This window comes from Cydia fagiglandana, chromosome 19, assembly GCF_963556715.1.
Source record: "Cydia fagiglandana chromosome 19, ilCydFagi1.1, whole genome shotgun sequence".
NCBI classification, from domain to species: Eukaryota; Metazoa; Arthropoda; class Insecta; order Lepidoptera; family Tortricidae; genus Cydia; species Cydia fagiglandana.
Window position 1 is genome coordinate 8,836,526 of NC_085950.1, and position 18,690 is coordinate 8,855,215.

An 18,690-nucleotide genomic window follows, 5' to 3' on the forward strand; every position below is an offset into this window, starting at 1 on the left:
GAGCAGGAGCGTTATCATGGTGGAAGTGCCAACTGCCCAGATGAGGGACCCAGAGAGAACATAACTTTTTAACTTTTAGGCCTTGGTGTAAATTTGAATTAAGTGTTGATGTACTAATGTGGAGAATCTCCTCAATATGCCTGCAGGTAATTCGCCTATTAATAGTTATCAGTTTTCTAACAGCGTCTATGTTTTCTTGGGTCCTGCTTGCAAAGGGTCGGCCCGGTCCTTCGCCGTCGTCTAAATTATAGTTGCCTCTTTGAAATTCCTTTTACCACCTGAATACGGTGGAAAGGGAAGGGTACTCCTTACCAAAGGCACCGAACATTTCCTCGTGGCAATCTTAGTAAGATAATCCACGTTTGAAATTATAATACAAAATCACTTTGTACTCGCGGTTACCGAGACTAGCCATTTTCACAATTGTTTCGATCTATTTAACGAATATCACTGCTGGCAGGCTCAACAAACACATCATGTAAGAACTTGTAATTAGTGGCAGATAACCATACGCTCAGTCATACATGTGAAAGCTTGTTAGATTCCTTCCATTGCAAGACTTATGGAACAGCCTACGTACAAATACTTCCTTGATAATACTATTTCAAATGCAAAATACAAAATAGAATTTGTATTTAAATACAAAATAGGTATTTTCAAAATACTTTTTAAAAATGCAAATACTTTGCGATATAAGGTACCTACTCTGAGTAGTGAATACCTAGCCTGAATTAAAAAGTATTACTCGGAATTTCCGAGTTGAAAATACTCTCTTTATTCTTTGAAATCAATCCTCTATCTAAAGTGCAAATTTCTAGTTGTTTGCTCTCATAAACCGGTAGGATATATGTAGATATGGATTATGGTTTTTAACGGCCAACTTTTAAAGCATTAATTTGTAATGTTTTACAGCTAGTATAATGCCTCTCGTTAGTGTGATGAAAACGTCTCGTTTGTGTTTAATAGGGTTTCTGGTTTCTCGACCTTTTTAATTTCTCGAGGCACGGGAATTCTCGACCAAGAATTCTCGAGTTTCTCGAGTACCTCGAGAAATTTTGAAAGCTCCAAAAAACACCATGTTATTTAATTTTTTTTTGCTTTTTTACAAATCAGACTCTTAGGAATCGTAGCTGAGATCAATAATCAAACATATGGTACATTTTTAGTCACCATAAATTGCACTTAATAATCAATAATACAACAACAAAAAGATATAGGTGCAGGCGTGCGCACCGGCGATGTGTTATGCTATAGTGTATTTCTTTAGGTATTCAACAAAATGTAAACAAACCACAATATGGTATTTTATTAGGCAGCAATATTCAAGTCAATAAATTTCACTCGATGTGACAAAACTTACAGAAGTTTTACTACGTAATATTAATTACTCGTACTTACTCGACGTAACAATAAAGCTGCTAAAATTGTAATGTTTTGCTAATAGGAATATATCGGGATGATTTGATTCATCAATAGTAATTTAGTTTTGTAATATTTGTTATTACAATTATTACATGGTCGTTTAATTCGTTACAATTTTTTTAAAGTGTTTTTCAATAAAAAGACACTACATGAATATCAAGAATCATGATAGTTCAAAAGTTTCAAAACATGAAAATCGGTTAAAGCTAGAACGATAGGGGACGAATCAAGATAGTTTTTATTTGGTTGGTAATAAATGTTTCAAGTAGGTTCCTACTTGAAAATGTAAAAAAAAAACATTGTTCATATTTATTTAACTAATATCTAAAGAAATACATTATAAACACATCATGTGTGTTTTTACTTATCACAAGAGATTTATTTCTCGAGTTCTCGAGGCATTGAATATTTTTTCCCGTCTCGACTTAGGACTATTTTCTCGAGATTTCTCGCCTCGGGAATTCTCGAGCAGAAACCCTAGTGTTTAACCAGGGCAGAAAAGTTTGTTCTCCTCTCGTGCCTTGAAACCCTCGCAACACTCAAGATTCCACTTTTTTAACCACTCGCTACGCTTGTGGTCATGTCCGACGTTACTAAACAGATTCAACAGTTCCATGTTATAAGAATGAGAGAGTTAATTGCCAGGATTGTAACATCAGAAGAGATTGTAACTCCTACCTACATTACCTACCTACTATAAAGTATTTTGTATGTATTTTGAAAATAGAAAATAGGTCCCAAAAACTATTTCAAATAAAATACAAAATAGTTTTCTTCAAAAGGTATTTAAATACAAAATACAATATAGGTATTTTGCATTTTGTATTTGCATTTTAAGTACAAGTATTTCAAATAAGTCACATCTCTGTCGGTCACCAGGCATAACACCCGTCTGGAGAGAGTACTCTCTATTGCTTCTCTTCTACATTGGTGACCCTGACGTTGATGAAACCACAACTGAAACATTTTCCTTCGTATTTTCGACTCAATTTTCCAAAAATTCCAGGCAGTTTCTTCCTGCCCCGCGACCAGCAGAAGGTCCCACCAGCCCGTCAGACCAACTACGAAGGCCTGGCGTATTTGGGAGAGTACCCCCTAGCATGGGCCGCGTGCTGCGCTAACGAATCCGTCTACAATCTGCTATTGGAGTCTGGTGCAGATCCGGATATGCAGGACTCGTTTGGCAATATGATACTGCATATGGTCGTCGTTTGTGATAAACTGGTGAGTATATGTAGTCATGCCTAATTTCTTATAGTCGACGCCAAAATGACGGTGCAAAACTCTCCACATTATGACGCTGTGATCAAACCGTCTCGAATTTAAGCAAAAATGTGATGTGATGTTAATAAGAAAATGTTTTTCTGCGTCTGTAATCAATCAATTCAAGAATAAGGATAAGAAACCATTTATTGCAACATAAAAAGCATACAGGTTACAAAAATAATAAGATGCAAAAGGAACGGGCTCAGTCAGTCATTTCATTGCAAATTGCCTGCGCAGCGCTGATTTTCAGTCCGTCCCCTTCACTGAACCACATTGACATTTATGCAGATTGAAAGAAATTTTCCAGAGATAGCTTCTTCCTTTGGAGATAGCCATATAATTTTTACCAATATTTCAGTGTATTCCCTCTGCTTTTCGTCTAAAAAATCTACGGTATTTTTTTACCAGGACATGTTTGGCTACGCGCTCCGCCACCCGAAGGTGCCAGCCAGCAACGGGCGCATGAACCGCGCCGGGTTCACCCCCCTCACTCTGGCCTGCCAGCTGGGTCGAGACTCCGTCTTCAGAGAGATGCTCGAGCTGTCCTGCAGGGAGTTCTGGCGATATTCTAACATCACGTGCTCTGCGTATCCGCTCAATGCTTTGGACACGCTTTTACCTGATGGGCGAACAAGTAAGCTTCCGTTTATGTTTAAGGTCTGCCTTCAATTGTTGAGGTTTTAAGAAATTAAAAGCGTTTCAATGGGCATGACGTCTTTAGCTTGATGGAACTAAATTAAACAACTAGCTCTACTGACAACTATTCTGATGGAAGGCAACTTCTGGAATTAGTTTAGTAGGAACATTTGGAACCTGATATGTAAATAATGATCTGCATTATTTGACACTCGTATGTAGACTGCGTCCACTCCAGAAATATCTTAGTTAATTTTAAAACCCTACAGATTATCTTGGTTATTAATTGGTTAAGTTAGTTATACAAGGATATTGAATCGCAGTAACGTTGTGATTTAGTAATGTTGGTACTGATTATTTTGATCATATTTGAGACACCTCTATGCTTTTCTAACCTAGATTGGAACTCGGCGCTTTTTATAATCCTTAACGGAACAAAACAAGAGCATTTGAACATGCTGGACGGAGGGATCATCCAAAGGCTTCTAGAAGAAAAGTGGAAAACTTTCGCAAGAGTAAGTTACTAATCTTACGAGCACAACACAATACATAAGTTACCATAACATACTTAGCTAATACTGGAGCACTCTTCAATCTTTAACACGTTCGCTGTGGCAATAAGTTAACACCGCAATTAAGCATACAGAGATTATACTTACTTTTAAAAAAATCCCATCAGATTTTCATTATCATATCAGCCCTTTATCGCCCGCTGCTGAGCATAGGCCTCTCTTCTAGTACGCCACTTGTCCCAGTCCTGAGCTAATCTCATCCAGAACTGACCCGCAATTTTCCGGATGTCGTCCACCCAATGAGCCAACGGACGCCAGGCGCTTCTTTCATCCGAAAGCGGCCACGGCCATTATTATGTTTCATTTAATGTGTATGTGTGTTTCGTTGGATTTGACCCCAGGCTCCCACGAGCTGACAAAATGCCGGGATAACGCGAGGAAGAAGTTTCGTTGGATTTAACGCAATATATCCACTGACATGTCCTTTTAAATCATTGCAGTGCCATCTGTACCTATATCTATGCGTGTTGATCCTATCATTCGATCAGATCGATTAGACCAGATGCTGCAGCGAACTTTAAATATTCAAAAAAGTAAATAGCTTCCGCTTTTAAAATCTTCTCGAAACCTTTCAGAACAAATTCCTCAAACGGCTGCTGATTCTGCTGGTACATCTGATACTGCTCTCTGTGTCTGTGTACCTCCGACACAGCGCTGCAGAGGCAGAGGCTAATCCTGAGTGGAGACTTGAGGTAAGATATCTATCTATCATGGGTCTCCAAAGTATTAAATCCAAGGGCGAAAGTAGCACTGTGCTTCTTTTTGCGGGCCGGATATATGGATAAAGGACGGGGCCGTGTCTGGGCCGGAGCTTCCGGCGCCTAGTTTCCTAAATATCAGGCGATCACGTGATGCTTTGCATAGAAAATGATGCGCCGGAACCTCCGGCCCGGACACGGCCCGCAAAAAGAACGCAACTCTTATTTAGCGGTATACGAATGATCTAAGATCAGATCAGTCTATATTTTGAGATGCTTCAAACCTATTCTTATATTATCCTCATTTGTTATACTATTTACTTTAAGCCTCATAATAATACTTATGTAATTTTATGTCACTCAGATAACAGACGCTCGAGGCGGCATCAGACTGGCGTGCGAGCTAGGGACCATCGCCAGTACGCTATGTTACATTATTCTCCAACAAGGCGACGAACTCAAAAACCAGGGCGTCGTCGCTTACATCAAACAGTTGGTGAGTGAACCCAATTTATTTATCATTTATTTTCTTTAGAGTTGTTGTAATTATATCTTTCTGTCGAATCATTAAGGTTCACATTTCACATAGACATCGTGAGGAAATCGGACTAATCCCAATAAGGTCTAGTTTACCTCCAGATCAGATGGAAACTATCGTCGATTTTGTAAAAACTAGTTCGCCAATTCTTGGGGTTATTTGCCAAGCGTATCGCTTTCGCGAGGAAGATCATGCTTGCATGCACTCAGGCCGCTTTACATTTGTGTTTATGTAATATGCTGGAGGACATGTGGGCCAAAACAGCCACCCGTTGGGTCCCACAAATTGTAAGACGTCACGGTAGACCTCGACGGAGATGGCGGGACGAGCTTGACGCTTATTTGACAGAGACTGGTGGGAGACTTCTGAGGATAGGGATACGTGGAAGAATAAGAGGGAGGCCTTTGCCCAACAGTGGGACAACATAGGCTAATAACAGTAATAATATGAACGCTGCACGCCCCGCTCGAGCATCCACTCAGCCGCATGCGGCCCGCGAACCTCTAACTTGCGGCTATTTTGTATGTAATATTAACAAACGTCAAAGTCACAAATATTACCAAAGCGCGGTCCGCGTTAACTTCGTTAACTATGTGGCCCTTGGTTGCTAAAAGGTTGCCGAACGCTGCTATAGTATACAGATCTATAGTACATTAATTGTTTTCCGTGGTGTTTTATCGGAAACTTTCGTATTTGTCATGCTATCAGACAACCTCAGTACTTTTTGTACCGAGATTGACTGAAACAGCAAGACACGTTCGTACGTTTCCATAAAAATACGAAGGAAAGTCATTACAGTCAGACCGTAAAAAGTCTGCAGCGATTTTGATAGCCCGCGCAGTGCAAGTGTCATTTTAAACGTCAAACTTGTATGAAATTATCAATCAATCAATCAAATTTTATTTCAGGCAAAAAATATACCCATACAAAAATATTAAAATAAAAATAATTACAATTAAAAATGTTATCATATTAAAATTAAAATTAAAAATAAACTTAAAAATACATGTCAACAACAATTACATTAAAATTAAATTAAAATCTACATATGTACATTAAATTATATACTGTCAATATATAAATAAATTATATATAAATTACTATACTGTATTATATATAAATTATGACGTATACATAACACTTACACTGCGTGGGCTATCAAATCCGCTGCAGACTTTTATTGGTGCGGCTTTACACACTACATCTGTATCTGATACCTATTTTGGTCTGCCCGCAGATACATGAACCAGCCAAATTCATCTTCCTGGTATCGAACCTGCTCCTCTTGGTGTGTATACCGGCGAGACTGATGCGACTGCCGATGCTGGAGGAGGCACTGCTCATCTTTCTGCTGCCAGGCTCTTGGTTTCTCCTCATGTTCTTTGCTGGGTATGATATTTACTAATCTACGCAACTTAGGCCCACTTGCACCATTCCACCAACCCTGGGTTAACCGGTTAAACCTGGAGTTACCATGGTTACCAGTAAAATTTGATATTAAGTTAATGATTTAACCGCTTAACCACGGGTTAGTGGAATGGTGCAAGTGGCCCTTATACGACTCCGTCACGGGTAATAAAAGCTCACAAAAGGAGATCTGCGGGCAGCATGGTTCCATTTTTATCGCCTATCACTATGCCCGTTACTTTCGCACTTACATACTTGTTAGAACGTGACAGCCATGGTTACAAGCGATGAAAATGCGACCATGCTACCGCCGCTGGTCTCCTTATGCTTATCTAGATGTGTAGTGTAGTGTTGTGTGTGTGTGTTGTGTGTGATGGGTAACATCGCTACTACAGTGAAAGTTGAATGAACCGATTCGGATCCCAGCATCTCCACCATTTTAGTTGCGCCATCTATATGTCGGCGGCCGATTGTAAGATCAGGCATATCGTGAAATTCCTAGGCATATCGTGAAACGTGAAAATCTTTGACCCATTTCCTGAGTCGACGGAGCGCGGGGCTCCTATTTCTGGGCAGTTTGCCCTTCGGGCATCTAAAGCAACCTAACGAACCTATCCTACCTGTATATAGGTTTAATATTACTATCGTCAAAACATTACACAGGAACATTAAGATCTGCCTGATCTTACGATCGGCCGCCGACATATACAGTGTGTGTCTGACTATGGGGCTTTAAATCCAGGTCTCGATTCTACTCCCTAAGAAACTGAGCTACTTTTACTATGGCACCAACCCCGAAAACCCGATATTTTTTTTTACTTTTTCATACATTTTGGCTGATCAGATGTCGACGTTTTCTATGGAAAAGCCAAAAAATTTTCCCCGATTTGAGGGTTAGTCCCATAGTAAAAGTAGTTTAGTTTAGCGAGTAAAATCAAGCCCTGGATTTAAAGCCCCATGGTCAGACACACCAGGTATACACTTCAGTATGTAGGTACAGTCAGCACGATCGTTTGATAATGAATTAATTTCCAATACAGGGCAGTGCGACTGACGGGGCCGTTCGTGACGATGATCTACAGCATGATTACTGGCGACATGTTCACCTTTGGCATCATCTACTGCATCGTGCTCTTCGGCTTTTCGCAGTCCTTCTACTTCCTCTACAAAGGTACATGTTACTATCTTCTGTAGCAACTAGCAGACGCCGCCTGGTGGTAACCGCCGTACCTATATTTAATTATACCAACGTGTCTACCGCGATCATGGGCGTACGCAGCATTTTTAAGGGATGGGGCAGAAGTAGGGGAGGCTGCGTACGTTTTGTAACAGGGTACGGTTGAAACAGAAATTCTTAGCTTATGGTCAGAGACCAGGGTGGGGCAACTGTCCTACCTTGCCCCACCGTGGGTACGCCTATAACCGCGATATTATTTCATTGTTAATATGTGTACAAAACGCGAGAGTTTAAAGTGGTCATAAACAAAATCAGAGGACCACTCATCTGTTGTCGCCATAGAAAAACGAAAGAAAACAAAAATTGGTTCGTCTGAGGTTATCGCCCTCTGAGTACCGAACGATATACTCTCATCTTGAAGAGCCCCAAACACAACATAAACTTGAGGCGTAGCTCATTCTAAGTACATGCTGTATTACCCTCTAGGGAAAAATGAGAGTAAAGGCCGATTATTTTTAGTGAAAAGTATCTAGGAAGTGGGGATGAGCTTAGCCACGTTGGCAGGATATGAGATGATAAAAAAACCGGGCAAGTGCGAGTCGGACTCGCGCACGAAGGGTTCCGTACCATAAAGCAAAAAAAAAAACGGAAAAAAATGCAAAAAGAAAACGGTCACCCATCCAAGTACTGACCACGCCCGACGTTGCTTAACTTTGGTCAAAAATCACGTTTGCTGTATGGGAGCCCCACTTAAATCTTTATTTTAGTATTTGTTGCTATAGCGGCAACAGAAATACATCATCTGTGAAAATTTCAACTGTCTATATAGCTATCACGGTTCGTGAGATACAGCCTGGTGACAGACAGACGGACGGACAGCGAAGTCTTAGTAATAGGGTCCCGTTTTACCCTTTGGGTACGGAACCCTAAAAACGAGATGGTACTTGGTAGCACCAGTTTAGAAAGTTCTTCAGAGCATTTCCCGTTGTAAAGATGCTAGACTTAGGTACTCAACTATTAAACATTTGCTTTTTCAGGGTTCCCCAATGTTTCATCCACTTTATATGCAAGTTACCCGACCACATGGATGGCTTTGTTTCAAATCACACTGGGAGATTATAGCGTAAGTAAAAGACACCAGGATTTATAACTAAACTAGCGACCCGCCCCGGCTTGGCACGGGTTACACAAAACCTTAACAAATTATATACCTACCTATACAGTCCTCAAGAATCCGCATGAACATTCCTTGAGTAGTTTTTGAGTTTGTCGCGAACTAATCCAAGAAAGATACGGTCGGCTAGTATGGCGGAATGGAAATAATTAGTATTTAATAGCTGAACTTTTCAGTGTATGGGATAGACAATAAATCTAGTGATTACGTCGACACATAATCCAAATAAATATATTACATTTAGGTATTTAAAAAAAAATGTAAAAATATAAAAATTCACAGATAATTTGTAAAAAATATTAATAACATTTTTTAAATTTATACTCATAGAGAAATATTTGCTTTATGATATTAAGCATGAATCACACAAAAAATAATTATGAATCCTACATTTAAAGTAAGTTACCTACGGTTATTATTAAATTCAGTATATTTCCGTCCTCAAAAATGGTAATAGGCTATTTTTTCTCTCATTATTTCCAAATTATAATAAGTACAAGCGTTGCAATTTAATCGTACACTAAATAATACCGTATGGTGGGTTTTATGGGGTTGTGCTTTAATTTCCTGGTTAAAAATAGTAATAGATCAATATCATATGGGATTTTCGTTATGACTTCTCGATCGTCGAATACTGTAAAAATCGGCTTGAAATATGATTCGTAACACAAAAAACCATCAAAAACGTTATCGCTGCTTTAAAGTTGCCGCGCACGAGCCAGCGAGCTAACGCGATTGGTCGTTGCATGGAGCGGGGCGACGGAACGAAGAAACTTCCATCACCCCGAGCGCGAATATTTAAAAAGTATTTAGTATATTTACTATTTACTCGGTCAAGACATGTGTACCAGTGAACGTAAAAAATATGCGAGACTAGATTCGAACTAATTATCAGCTTTAATCTAGGCAAGAGTGCTGTAAATAAGAAAGTTCATTTTATATAATTGCAGGCTTTCCGTCTTTGCGTGCGCGTTAAATTTAATACAATAATAGGCCAATTATATAGGGCTATTATACTGAAACACACCCAATTTGATAGCAGAAAAAGACGAGAAATTAAATTTTTTTTAGGGATATCAAATCTTCGCGCCTATAAGTTTAAACCATTTAAGGTTTCAATAGCGGTCATTTAAGTACCACCCCTCACCACTAAAATGTAATTATCAAAAACGACAGTTGCTAATGTTCCCCCCAAAGTAAGCATTGCTAGTTATTGCTGCAATACAGTGGTACCGGGCACCTTGCGACGCAAGGCCGAGCAGGAATCGCAAACCTTAAAATATTTGCACTAATTAATTGAGTTAGGATTTTGTTAGTACTCTTTAATTGAATAGCAAAAAATATAAGTTAAGTATTAGAAATACCGTTTTTATTCGATTTTTAATTAAGTAATTATTGTTAAACTTATTTTTAACGTGTGGTGCCGGTTAAAATTTCACTAAGTAACATCATTTATTTTGGCGACTAGGGCAATAAAAGTCGACACCATAACCAACAAATTAACAAACAACAAACATTTGCAGTAATATTCCAAAACTCGATTGAACGCAAGCGCACCCGAACATGGAATGACTGACTAAAATGGCGGACCAAGTGTGCCACTCCCCTGACTCAGAGTCCTGTCATAAAACGTAAGGCCGTGGTATTAACGTCAGCGGGTAGGTGAGCGGCGAGCGGTGACTGCAGGTGCAATAAGGTGTTCAGTTAATGTTTTTATCCCACCAAAAACATTCTGTAAAAAACTAGCCAAGTCTCGATGGAGCTGCTTGTTTATCTCTAAAAAGTAATGAAATCTAAACAAAGTTGTGCCAAGTCTAAGGTTCCTTCCTGCGATTTCTTTATTATTATAGTTAATGTTGTGTGACTTGGCCGTTGAAGGGTACACAAGGGTACAAAACCAGGTGCTCCATGACACCATTGCTCCAATCTGTCGCCAGAACCGCTACCCATTGACGATGGAAAATTGCGACTTGGAAAACGTTGATTCAATAACCAGTCAATTGTAGGCTTGATAAAGCTGCGTATTTCAATAATACTTATGTATGGGCGAGCCTGAAACAAACACTTCTTTTTGGTGCAATGGCAGATTGGTGCAATGGTGTCATGGAGCACCTGGTTTTGTACCCTTGTGTACCCTTCAACGGCCAAGTCACACAACATTAACTATAATAATAAAGAAATCGCAGGAAGGAACCTTAGACTTGGCACGACTTTGTTTAGATTTCATTACTTTTTAGAGATAAACAAGCAGCTCCATCGAGACTTGGCTAGTTTTTTACAGAATGTTTTTGGTGGGATTTCACTTCTTTTTGTAGAAACGTGGGCATATTGATTTATTTTATTAGATTTTCTTATTTAACACATTTTTTTTCTTTTTAGGAGTTAATTTTTTTACTATTACAAATCTTTCTTTTCTTTTTTTCCGGTTCTGATTCTTGTACAGTAGCAACAGTTTTTCGTATTGCCCATTCATTAAATCTAATAATTAAATAATAATCAGTAATCCGTCACTAATCATCATATAATGACTTTGCAATCGCACATAATGCTTTACTCGTACCGTACTCGTAAATATGTGTAATGCTCAAACTGCAATTAGCGCTAGCGTTATGTTCAATTAGAATTATTTTTAATAGGTGACGATGATCCTTTTGTCATTATGCAGCCGTGCGATGGCCAAGTCATTATACGTATTACAAATTAAAGATATCTTATTGATACGGTTTTAACACCCCCTGGCACTGATTAAAATAACTGACTTGGTTTCACATTACATCTCAAAACTTTTTTGTAGTAAAAGCGTTGCGAGACTTGCACCTTTTTACATGTAATGTTTTTGATGGGATCTCATCTCTTTTTGTAGGCAGTCCTTCTTTTCGGGTACTCATACCCATACTATGTATATACATATCATAACTAAACATATCTTCATTCATACTCACATCGTACATCGTAGTGTACCTTTACTTTACCTACTATTTGTAGGAACTGCAACAGTAACTTTGTAATATCATATATTTATATGGGATTACAAACTTACTTATGCAGTTCTTAGATCTTTAAAACGTGACTGATATTGCAATATTTTTAGGTTTTCCCTTTATGTGGCCATTAAACCCTAACTCTGTACCAAATTTCAGCTCTCCGAGTTTATGGGAAGTACTAGTTCTATTCTGATGATCATGAGTGAGTTTCATAAATGTGCAACTTTGCTTTCGCTTAACTTCGGAACTAAATGACCTACAGACTTGAAATTTTGGATTTTAAGTATGTGATTATAGCTTACTGGATGACCAAAATTTCTGCGTTCTGGTCTTATCCAGAGGTTCTCAAATAGGGGCCTGAAAATGCGGCGAAATGGTTCCAGTAAAGGATGGTACGGCAGTGTTTGCTTCGCGCTCGACTTGGCGGGGGCACTGCCGTGCCCCCCGATAATTTGAAATGACTTCGTTTCCATGTAGAAATAACCAAAGAGACTTTAGAAGCATTTAATATTTTATGTGTGGCCGTATAAATTATGTTTTGTAAATTAACTAGAATTATTCATATTTGTGGATAAAACAATATACATACTAAATTAACATTAAATAAATACATTATTTGTGACATAAAAATACATTGCGCGTATTTAGCTACTTAGCAAGCGCTTTGTTTAGTTACGATACTTGCAAGCAAGTAGTAAGTATATGGCTCCATCCTATCCTGTACCACGATATACAAGCGATAACATTTTTGCGACAGTTTTGTATAGATAATGGGTTTGTCGCTAGAAAATTACGATATCGAGATAAAAGTCAGGTCTATGAGCGCTATATATTGAAACCTATAATGGTTTTTACATACATGTTTTAAATTTGCCGCGCTTTTTCTAGTCATGCTGATTCACTATAGAAAAGTAATCGAATTGGTTCAGATTTAACGTTCAATGCATATAAATAACATAATTAGTAAATAACATAATTTTGGACTAAGTACATACCTACATGACATCAGGCTATGGTTTGGCGCACCGTGACCTTGAATGTGTTACGGCTGTTAAGTGGAGTCCAGACGGGATGATCAAATCGACCGATTTGATCAGAAATTAAATTGGGGTCAATTTTCAAATTAAGCAACAATTGAACAACTGTACCGATATTTGGATCCTCAGAATAATATTGAGAGTAGAGATGCACCGGATAGTGACATTAGTGACCCACTATCCGGCCGAATACCGGATAAAACATCCACATCCACTCACTTGCACGCGTAGGTACCTACTCATTTCGAACATAGAAATGAGTCCGCGCCAACGTTCACCACGAAACAGGTTAAAACCTGCACAATGCGCACCTAAAAACCGAAATTGGTATTGTTCCGCCGGCCGAATATTCGGCGGTCGGATACCGAATATTCGGCCGATGGTCAGGCCGAATATCCGGTATCCGACCAAACAACTATCCATTGCATCTCAAATTGAGAGTGGCAACACTGTCGTAGGTCGTATTGCCCCTTTCTAGCATATACGTCCCTCGCTCCTACACTCCCACCACATAGGCAGGTTGCTTTGTCAGTTATTCAAGGCAAATTTTCAAGTCATTGGCTTGCTGTTTTTCCATCTAGAAGGTCGTGAAGCTAAACTACTGGTGAGTTTTTGAATTTGTACCTCAGTTTAGCTGACTATATTGAAATAGTTATTTATTTTACAAGGGGGCAAAGTTGTTGTTTAACCGCTCGTGCTAATATTGATACTCGAGCAAGCAAAATATTCGAAACATGGAATCTTGAGCGTTGCGAGGGTTTCAAAGCACGAGGGTTAAACAAAACTTGTCCCAATTGAAACACAAAATCTTTCACCACACCAACCAGAAGCAAATATTAAATGTAAAAATCAAATATAAATGAATGTTATTAAATATTTATCATCCAAAATCATGATTTAAAAGTCAATTCTACCAGCAAACATAAGAAAACAACTCAAAATTTGCATTTGATTACTTTGCCTCACTTGTGATTAAAATGTAACTTTGCTATCAGTTTTTGAAGTGCAAAGTAAGTCTTTCTGAGCTGGTGTGGTGAAAAACAGTTTCTAATGGCTTATGCCGTTCGAAATAAATAATTAAAATTAGTTGTCCGTTAAATTATCTAGCAAATAAATACGATCCGGAATAGTGATGTGAAAGTGTTTTCAAAGGCTGTCTGCGTGCACCGTGGCTATGCCAATGAAAATACTGAAGTACATATCTTTAAATACAGATCGAGTTAGTAAAGCGTGCACGTGTTACCATTAGAATTCAATTTTACACCTACATGAAGTCTCTTCTGAGTCTTGTTAGTTTAAATCTTTCTGTGTGTATAATAAGGTTTGAAATTTGAATACCTACTTAAATGGTGAATGGCATACCCTTCAGTTTTCAAGTGATTTGTGTTTTCGAATACGTATGGTACGGCTAGTTAATACGCGTTAGCGCGTTATGTAGAACCTACGTATTAAGGTAGACCATGATATGGCGAGGAGGTTTCATCTGTCTAAGTATCTATCAGCAATTTGTCTTTTTATCCCGTTCAGGGTTAGTATAATATAGCAAAATGTGACATCCTGCGGATAAAGGTACCTTATGGCGATTGGCGCTTACGCTATTATTAACGCCGCTCCAATATTATTGCAACGCTATGCGACATAAGCGCCAGCCGCCATAAGGTACCTTTATCGCGGGACGTCACAAATAAACTTTTAGTAATAAAAATGCTGATAAACAACGTGTATCCGCTTAGGAGTCGACGAAGTCGGCTTCTATTTCTGCTCTCAGAGATACAAGGTAACGAACAAACCTACATCCCAAACCTTGTATTTATTTTTGTAGGTGAGTACTTCGGCAATTCATAATTCATATACTTAAATATGACTAGAAACAGAGAGAGATTAGCATGGCTCTGCGCAAGAATGACATACGAAATCGTGAAGTATTTCACTCTTTATCTACCTACTTATTTCTTTCCAACTAGATCTTTGATTTTGAATAAAATATTGGTAAAAATGTAGGTAGGTACTTAAATAAATAATTTAGCAGGTACTTACTTACGTATAGCATAAAAGGTTAAGGAAAAGAACTTTTGCATGTAGTTGTTATTTTGGATTTAATTACACTTCACATATATATAATTTTTTTTCTAAGTCTTTATTTAACATCTATAAAAATATGATCAAATTTTTAGTTAGGATATCCACCACGCAGGCTTCGTCAGGTGATCACAAATGCAAATCATATATATAAAATCGAAAAACCAGAACGGGATAAAAAACGAGGGAAGAAAAGAGATGGCGCCTTACAAATTTCTAAAAAAGTTTTTGACACGTTTCACGAATAAGACGCACGTATGATAAGAAAAAACTGTTCTAATCTATTATCTAAATATGAGAATATAACTAGAGCATAAAAACTATCGCTTTCGATGCGTATTTAATTTACAATAACTCTGCCTGCTGGTTCCTGCCGGAAGCGTAATTTTTCCATTTTTTCCTTTAATATAAAATAGAGTCTGTGCGGAAAGAGAAGAGTCGTGGGATTTGAGGGCGCGCCAGTGCTATTTTATTTATGGTTTTTGCTATGCTGACAACACTGGTCACGTGATTATAGTACGACACTAAAGGTCATGATACTTGAATCCCTTTTGTTCCGGTTTTTTACCACGGCTTACTAAACGGAGCCTGGTGGTGGTGTCGGCTCGTCAACTCAATCCTTTGATTTAGCGCAGGCACTAGTTTTCTTTTTAAAACACACTTGTTTTTATATCTCAGATACTAAAAGTGACTGCGATTGACAAAACTGCTAAAACTATTTAAGAATCTGCCCAATACAACTGTAATTTTAGTACCAAACAAGATACGAGTCTCATTTATGTACTGCCTAATCTGTGCAGTCCAACGGTTATTAAAACCGGGTAGATCGGGTAGAAATTGGGCAATAGAACTGTAATTTTATCTGGGATATATTTCACCCATGGATTGTAAACTTGACTTGTAATGTATGTGTACATTATTAATAATAAATATGAATATAAATAAAAATAGTGCATAAGTAGGTAGGCCTTATTGGGATATGTCCGGTTCTCTCATCTCACGATATTTTACTTCGCCGAAAAGTCACTGCTAAATATGAAATATACTTTCGTAACTAACAAAACCTACAAATAAAGAAATATCGAATAAAGAAATATTTTATTAGAAAAAGTTTTATTCTTTGTAATCGAAGTCTGAATTAAAATATTCAATGTCACTTATGTTTGAGCTAGCTTCAAAACAACCAGGGACACTCATAGAACTATTTTCATCTGAACTGGATGTGCTAGAATCCGGCACGTAGATTACGAATTCTTGCATATCACCTACTTAGCGGTCTTTTATTCGAGATACCGTAGGTACTTTTACACAATCCTGAAAAAGAAATTACATATAAATATGCATAAAATGGCAAGTATCAAGACTATTTGTCAGTTATTTTAAAGATCATGAATGACCTGCATATTTATGAAAATTAATATATTTTGAATGAATATACTTACCGATTATGTACCGGAGACAAGTTACTTAGGGGGCTTATTAAATAGGTAATTATTTAATATTAAATACAACATCAATACCCGCGAATAGCGGAAACACGTTCCGCGACTTTTTGTAAGTCGATAGTCGGCTTTTAGCCGTTTTCTTCCCGCTGACAAAACCGAACAATGTTAAATATAATTTTCCTTGTGGTTTTATGTACGGTTTTATCGTGTTTTGAAAATTTTTAGTGTTCCGTACAAAACTTTGTTTACGGAACACTTATGGGATCACTTCGGTCTTGCAAATCAGTTAAATACGTTTTTCTCAGAGACCGTTTGACATAGATACCTAAAATTTGGAACAGTTATAGCAATTACCACCACTCATATTGTAAATAAGTCAAAACTGCTTATTTCTTATTAAAGGGGGAAATTTAGGGGGTTGAGAGGGGTAGGCTGAAACTTTTTTCATTTGTAAGAATCGTGTGGGGTACCATTAGAAAGCTTGCAAAAAATTGAGTCGATGGACTGATTTTGACTTCATTTTAGACTGCAATAGTTTCGTCAAAAAATGCATTTAAAGTTGCAAGTTTTCATACAAAAATTTTCACCTCTGTCCTGGCGATTTTAGCGAAAACTATAGCTAACAGGCAGCTGACCAGTCAATACCCAACTTAAAGAAGCATGGAGACGGCGGGAAAATTATCAGCTTAACTTTATCTTTATTAGTTTTTCAACTGCAGCTTGACCTTTGGTTGCTTAGGGCTAGCTAACTGATGCTTACACTGGTCAATTCATATTTAGCGAGAAACATCCTTAGTTAAAACTTTGGCATTGAAATTTATGACTTATGTCTTTGACACAAAGTTTAATCCTGCTTGCTTATTTTTGTGGGATATTTAATTTTATCTCAATAGCCTACTATAAGTATGAGAGACATCTACAAAATACGACCTTATTATATTGCAAATAAGTTTCAATTTCGAACGGGCTTTCCAACCAATGGACTAGGCATCTCAAAAATCTGAAAAATTCAAATTAAGAATTCCGTTCTTGACTGTCGTTGTGTTTTTTTTTCCACAATAGGACACATAGAGTTAGTAAGGCGTATAGAGATAATAAAGTCATTTAATATTTATGAACAGCTTTGGCCTCATGTATAGATTTTATTGAGAGTATCTGATTCGTCGAAACAATATACACAATATTCCTTTTCATTAAGTACCATTACATTTCTGTATTAATTGTATAATTATAATATCTATTAATTATATTCAGTACTTATGTATATTTTTGAACGGATCGGTGAGCAACAAGATTCAGGGCTATAACCGCGAAAATAGAAGTTCACAAATTGCGAGCATTTTTCTTTGTCACTCTAATTACGCCTTCATTGGAGTAAAAGAGAAAGATCCCCGCAAATTGCGAATTTCGGTTTTCGCGGTAGCCCCTCAGTCCAGTTACGAGAAAATAATTTTGGAAGACATTAATAGTATATGACAGTTAAATATCACAGTTTTTAGAAACAAAGGTAAAATTGACGAAATATTTAAAGTAAGCCGATCTTGTTTTTTAGCAGTTCTAAATAATATTAAAGTCTATATATATATGGCATAAAAAAATAATGAGTTCTAAATTCAAATTGAAGGAGTATACATCTAAGGTAATGAGTTCTAAATTCAAATTGAAGGAGTATACATGTAAGGTATTATAGGCCAAGCGCGCACCACGATTTTAATTTTTGCGACACGATTTTAGAATCGCGCTGTTAATATATCGCAGAAAATTCACTGCGCGCACTGCGATGAAAAACTCGACGATTTGTTCATTCTCAACATGGATTTCGTACCAGTCGCTTGTCATGAAACGTGTCTTTAATATGCGATTGCTGTATGACTTTGAGCATTTATAACACAAAGGTGATCCCCGTCTATTTCCATAATTAAATGGTCAACATCTAGCGGCTCATTTTGAGACTCCATTGGAGATGCAGGTGCCGAGATGTTGGGGTTTGGAGAGCGAAATGCCGACTGAGGTCCGGCCGGGGTGCGATTTTATTATCATAGTGCGCGCGGGGCCATACAACTCCGCATGCTGCAATTCACTTTGCGACAATCGCGTCGCGAACAATCGCGGAAAAATGTGACAAATCACAATTTTAAAATCGCAGCGATTTTTTGTCGCATATGCGCGCACTAACATATAAACACATACGTTGCATTTCTGCGACAAAATTATCGCAGGACAAAAAATCGTGGTGCGCGCTTGGCCTTACTCTA

The 18,690-nt window shown here is 37.8% G+C and overlaps 1 protein-coding gene and 1 pseudogene across 1 annotated transcript in view; both read left to right on the plus strand.

Moving 5' to 3' along the window:
* The window catches only part of LOC134674213 (uncharacterized), a 38,515-nt gene that overhangs the window by 3,939 nt on the left and 15,886 nt on the right, over window positions 1–18,690 (plus strand). The window contains exons 7-14 of the mRNA XM_063532272.1: window positions 2,429–2,646; window positions 3,097–3,322; window positions 3,724–3,839; window positions 4,472–4,588; window positions 4,959–5,090; window positions 6,370–6,521; window positions 7,580–7,710; window positions 8,754–8,839. Coding sequence (XP_063388342.1) covers window positions 2,429–2,646; window positions 3,097–3,322; window positions 3,724–3,839; window positions 4,472–4,588; window positions 4,959–5,090; window positions 6,370–6,521; window positions 7,580–7,710; window positions 8,754–8,839 — 1,178 coding nt within the window. The remainder of the gene's footprint in view (window positions 1–2,428; window positions 2,647–3,096; window positions 3,323–3,723; window positions 3,840–4,471; window positions 4,589–4,958; window positions 5,091–6,369; window positions 6,522–7,579; window positions 7,711–8,753; window positions 8,840–18,690) is intronic.
* LOC134674261 (U6 spliceosomal RNA) lies at window positions 14,736–14,848 on the plus strand (annotated as a pseudogene).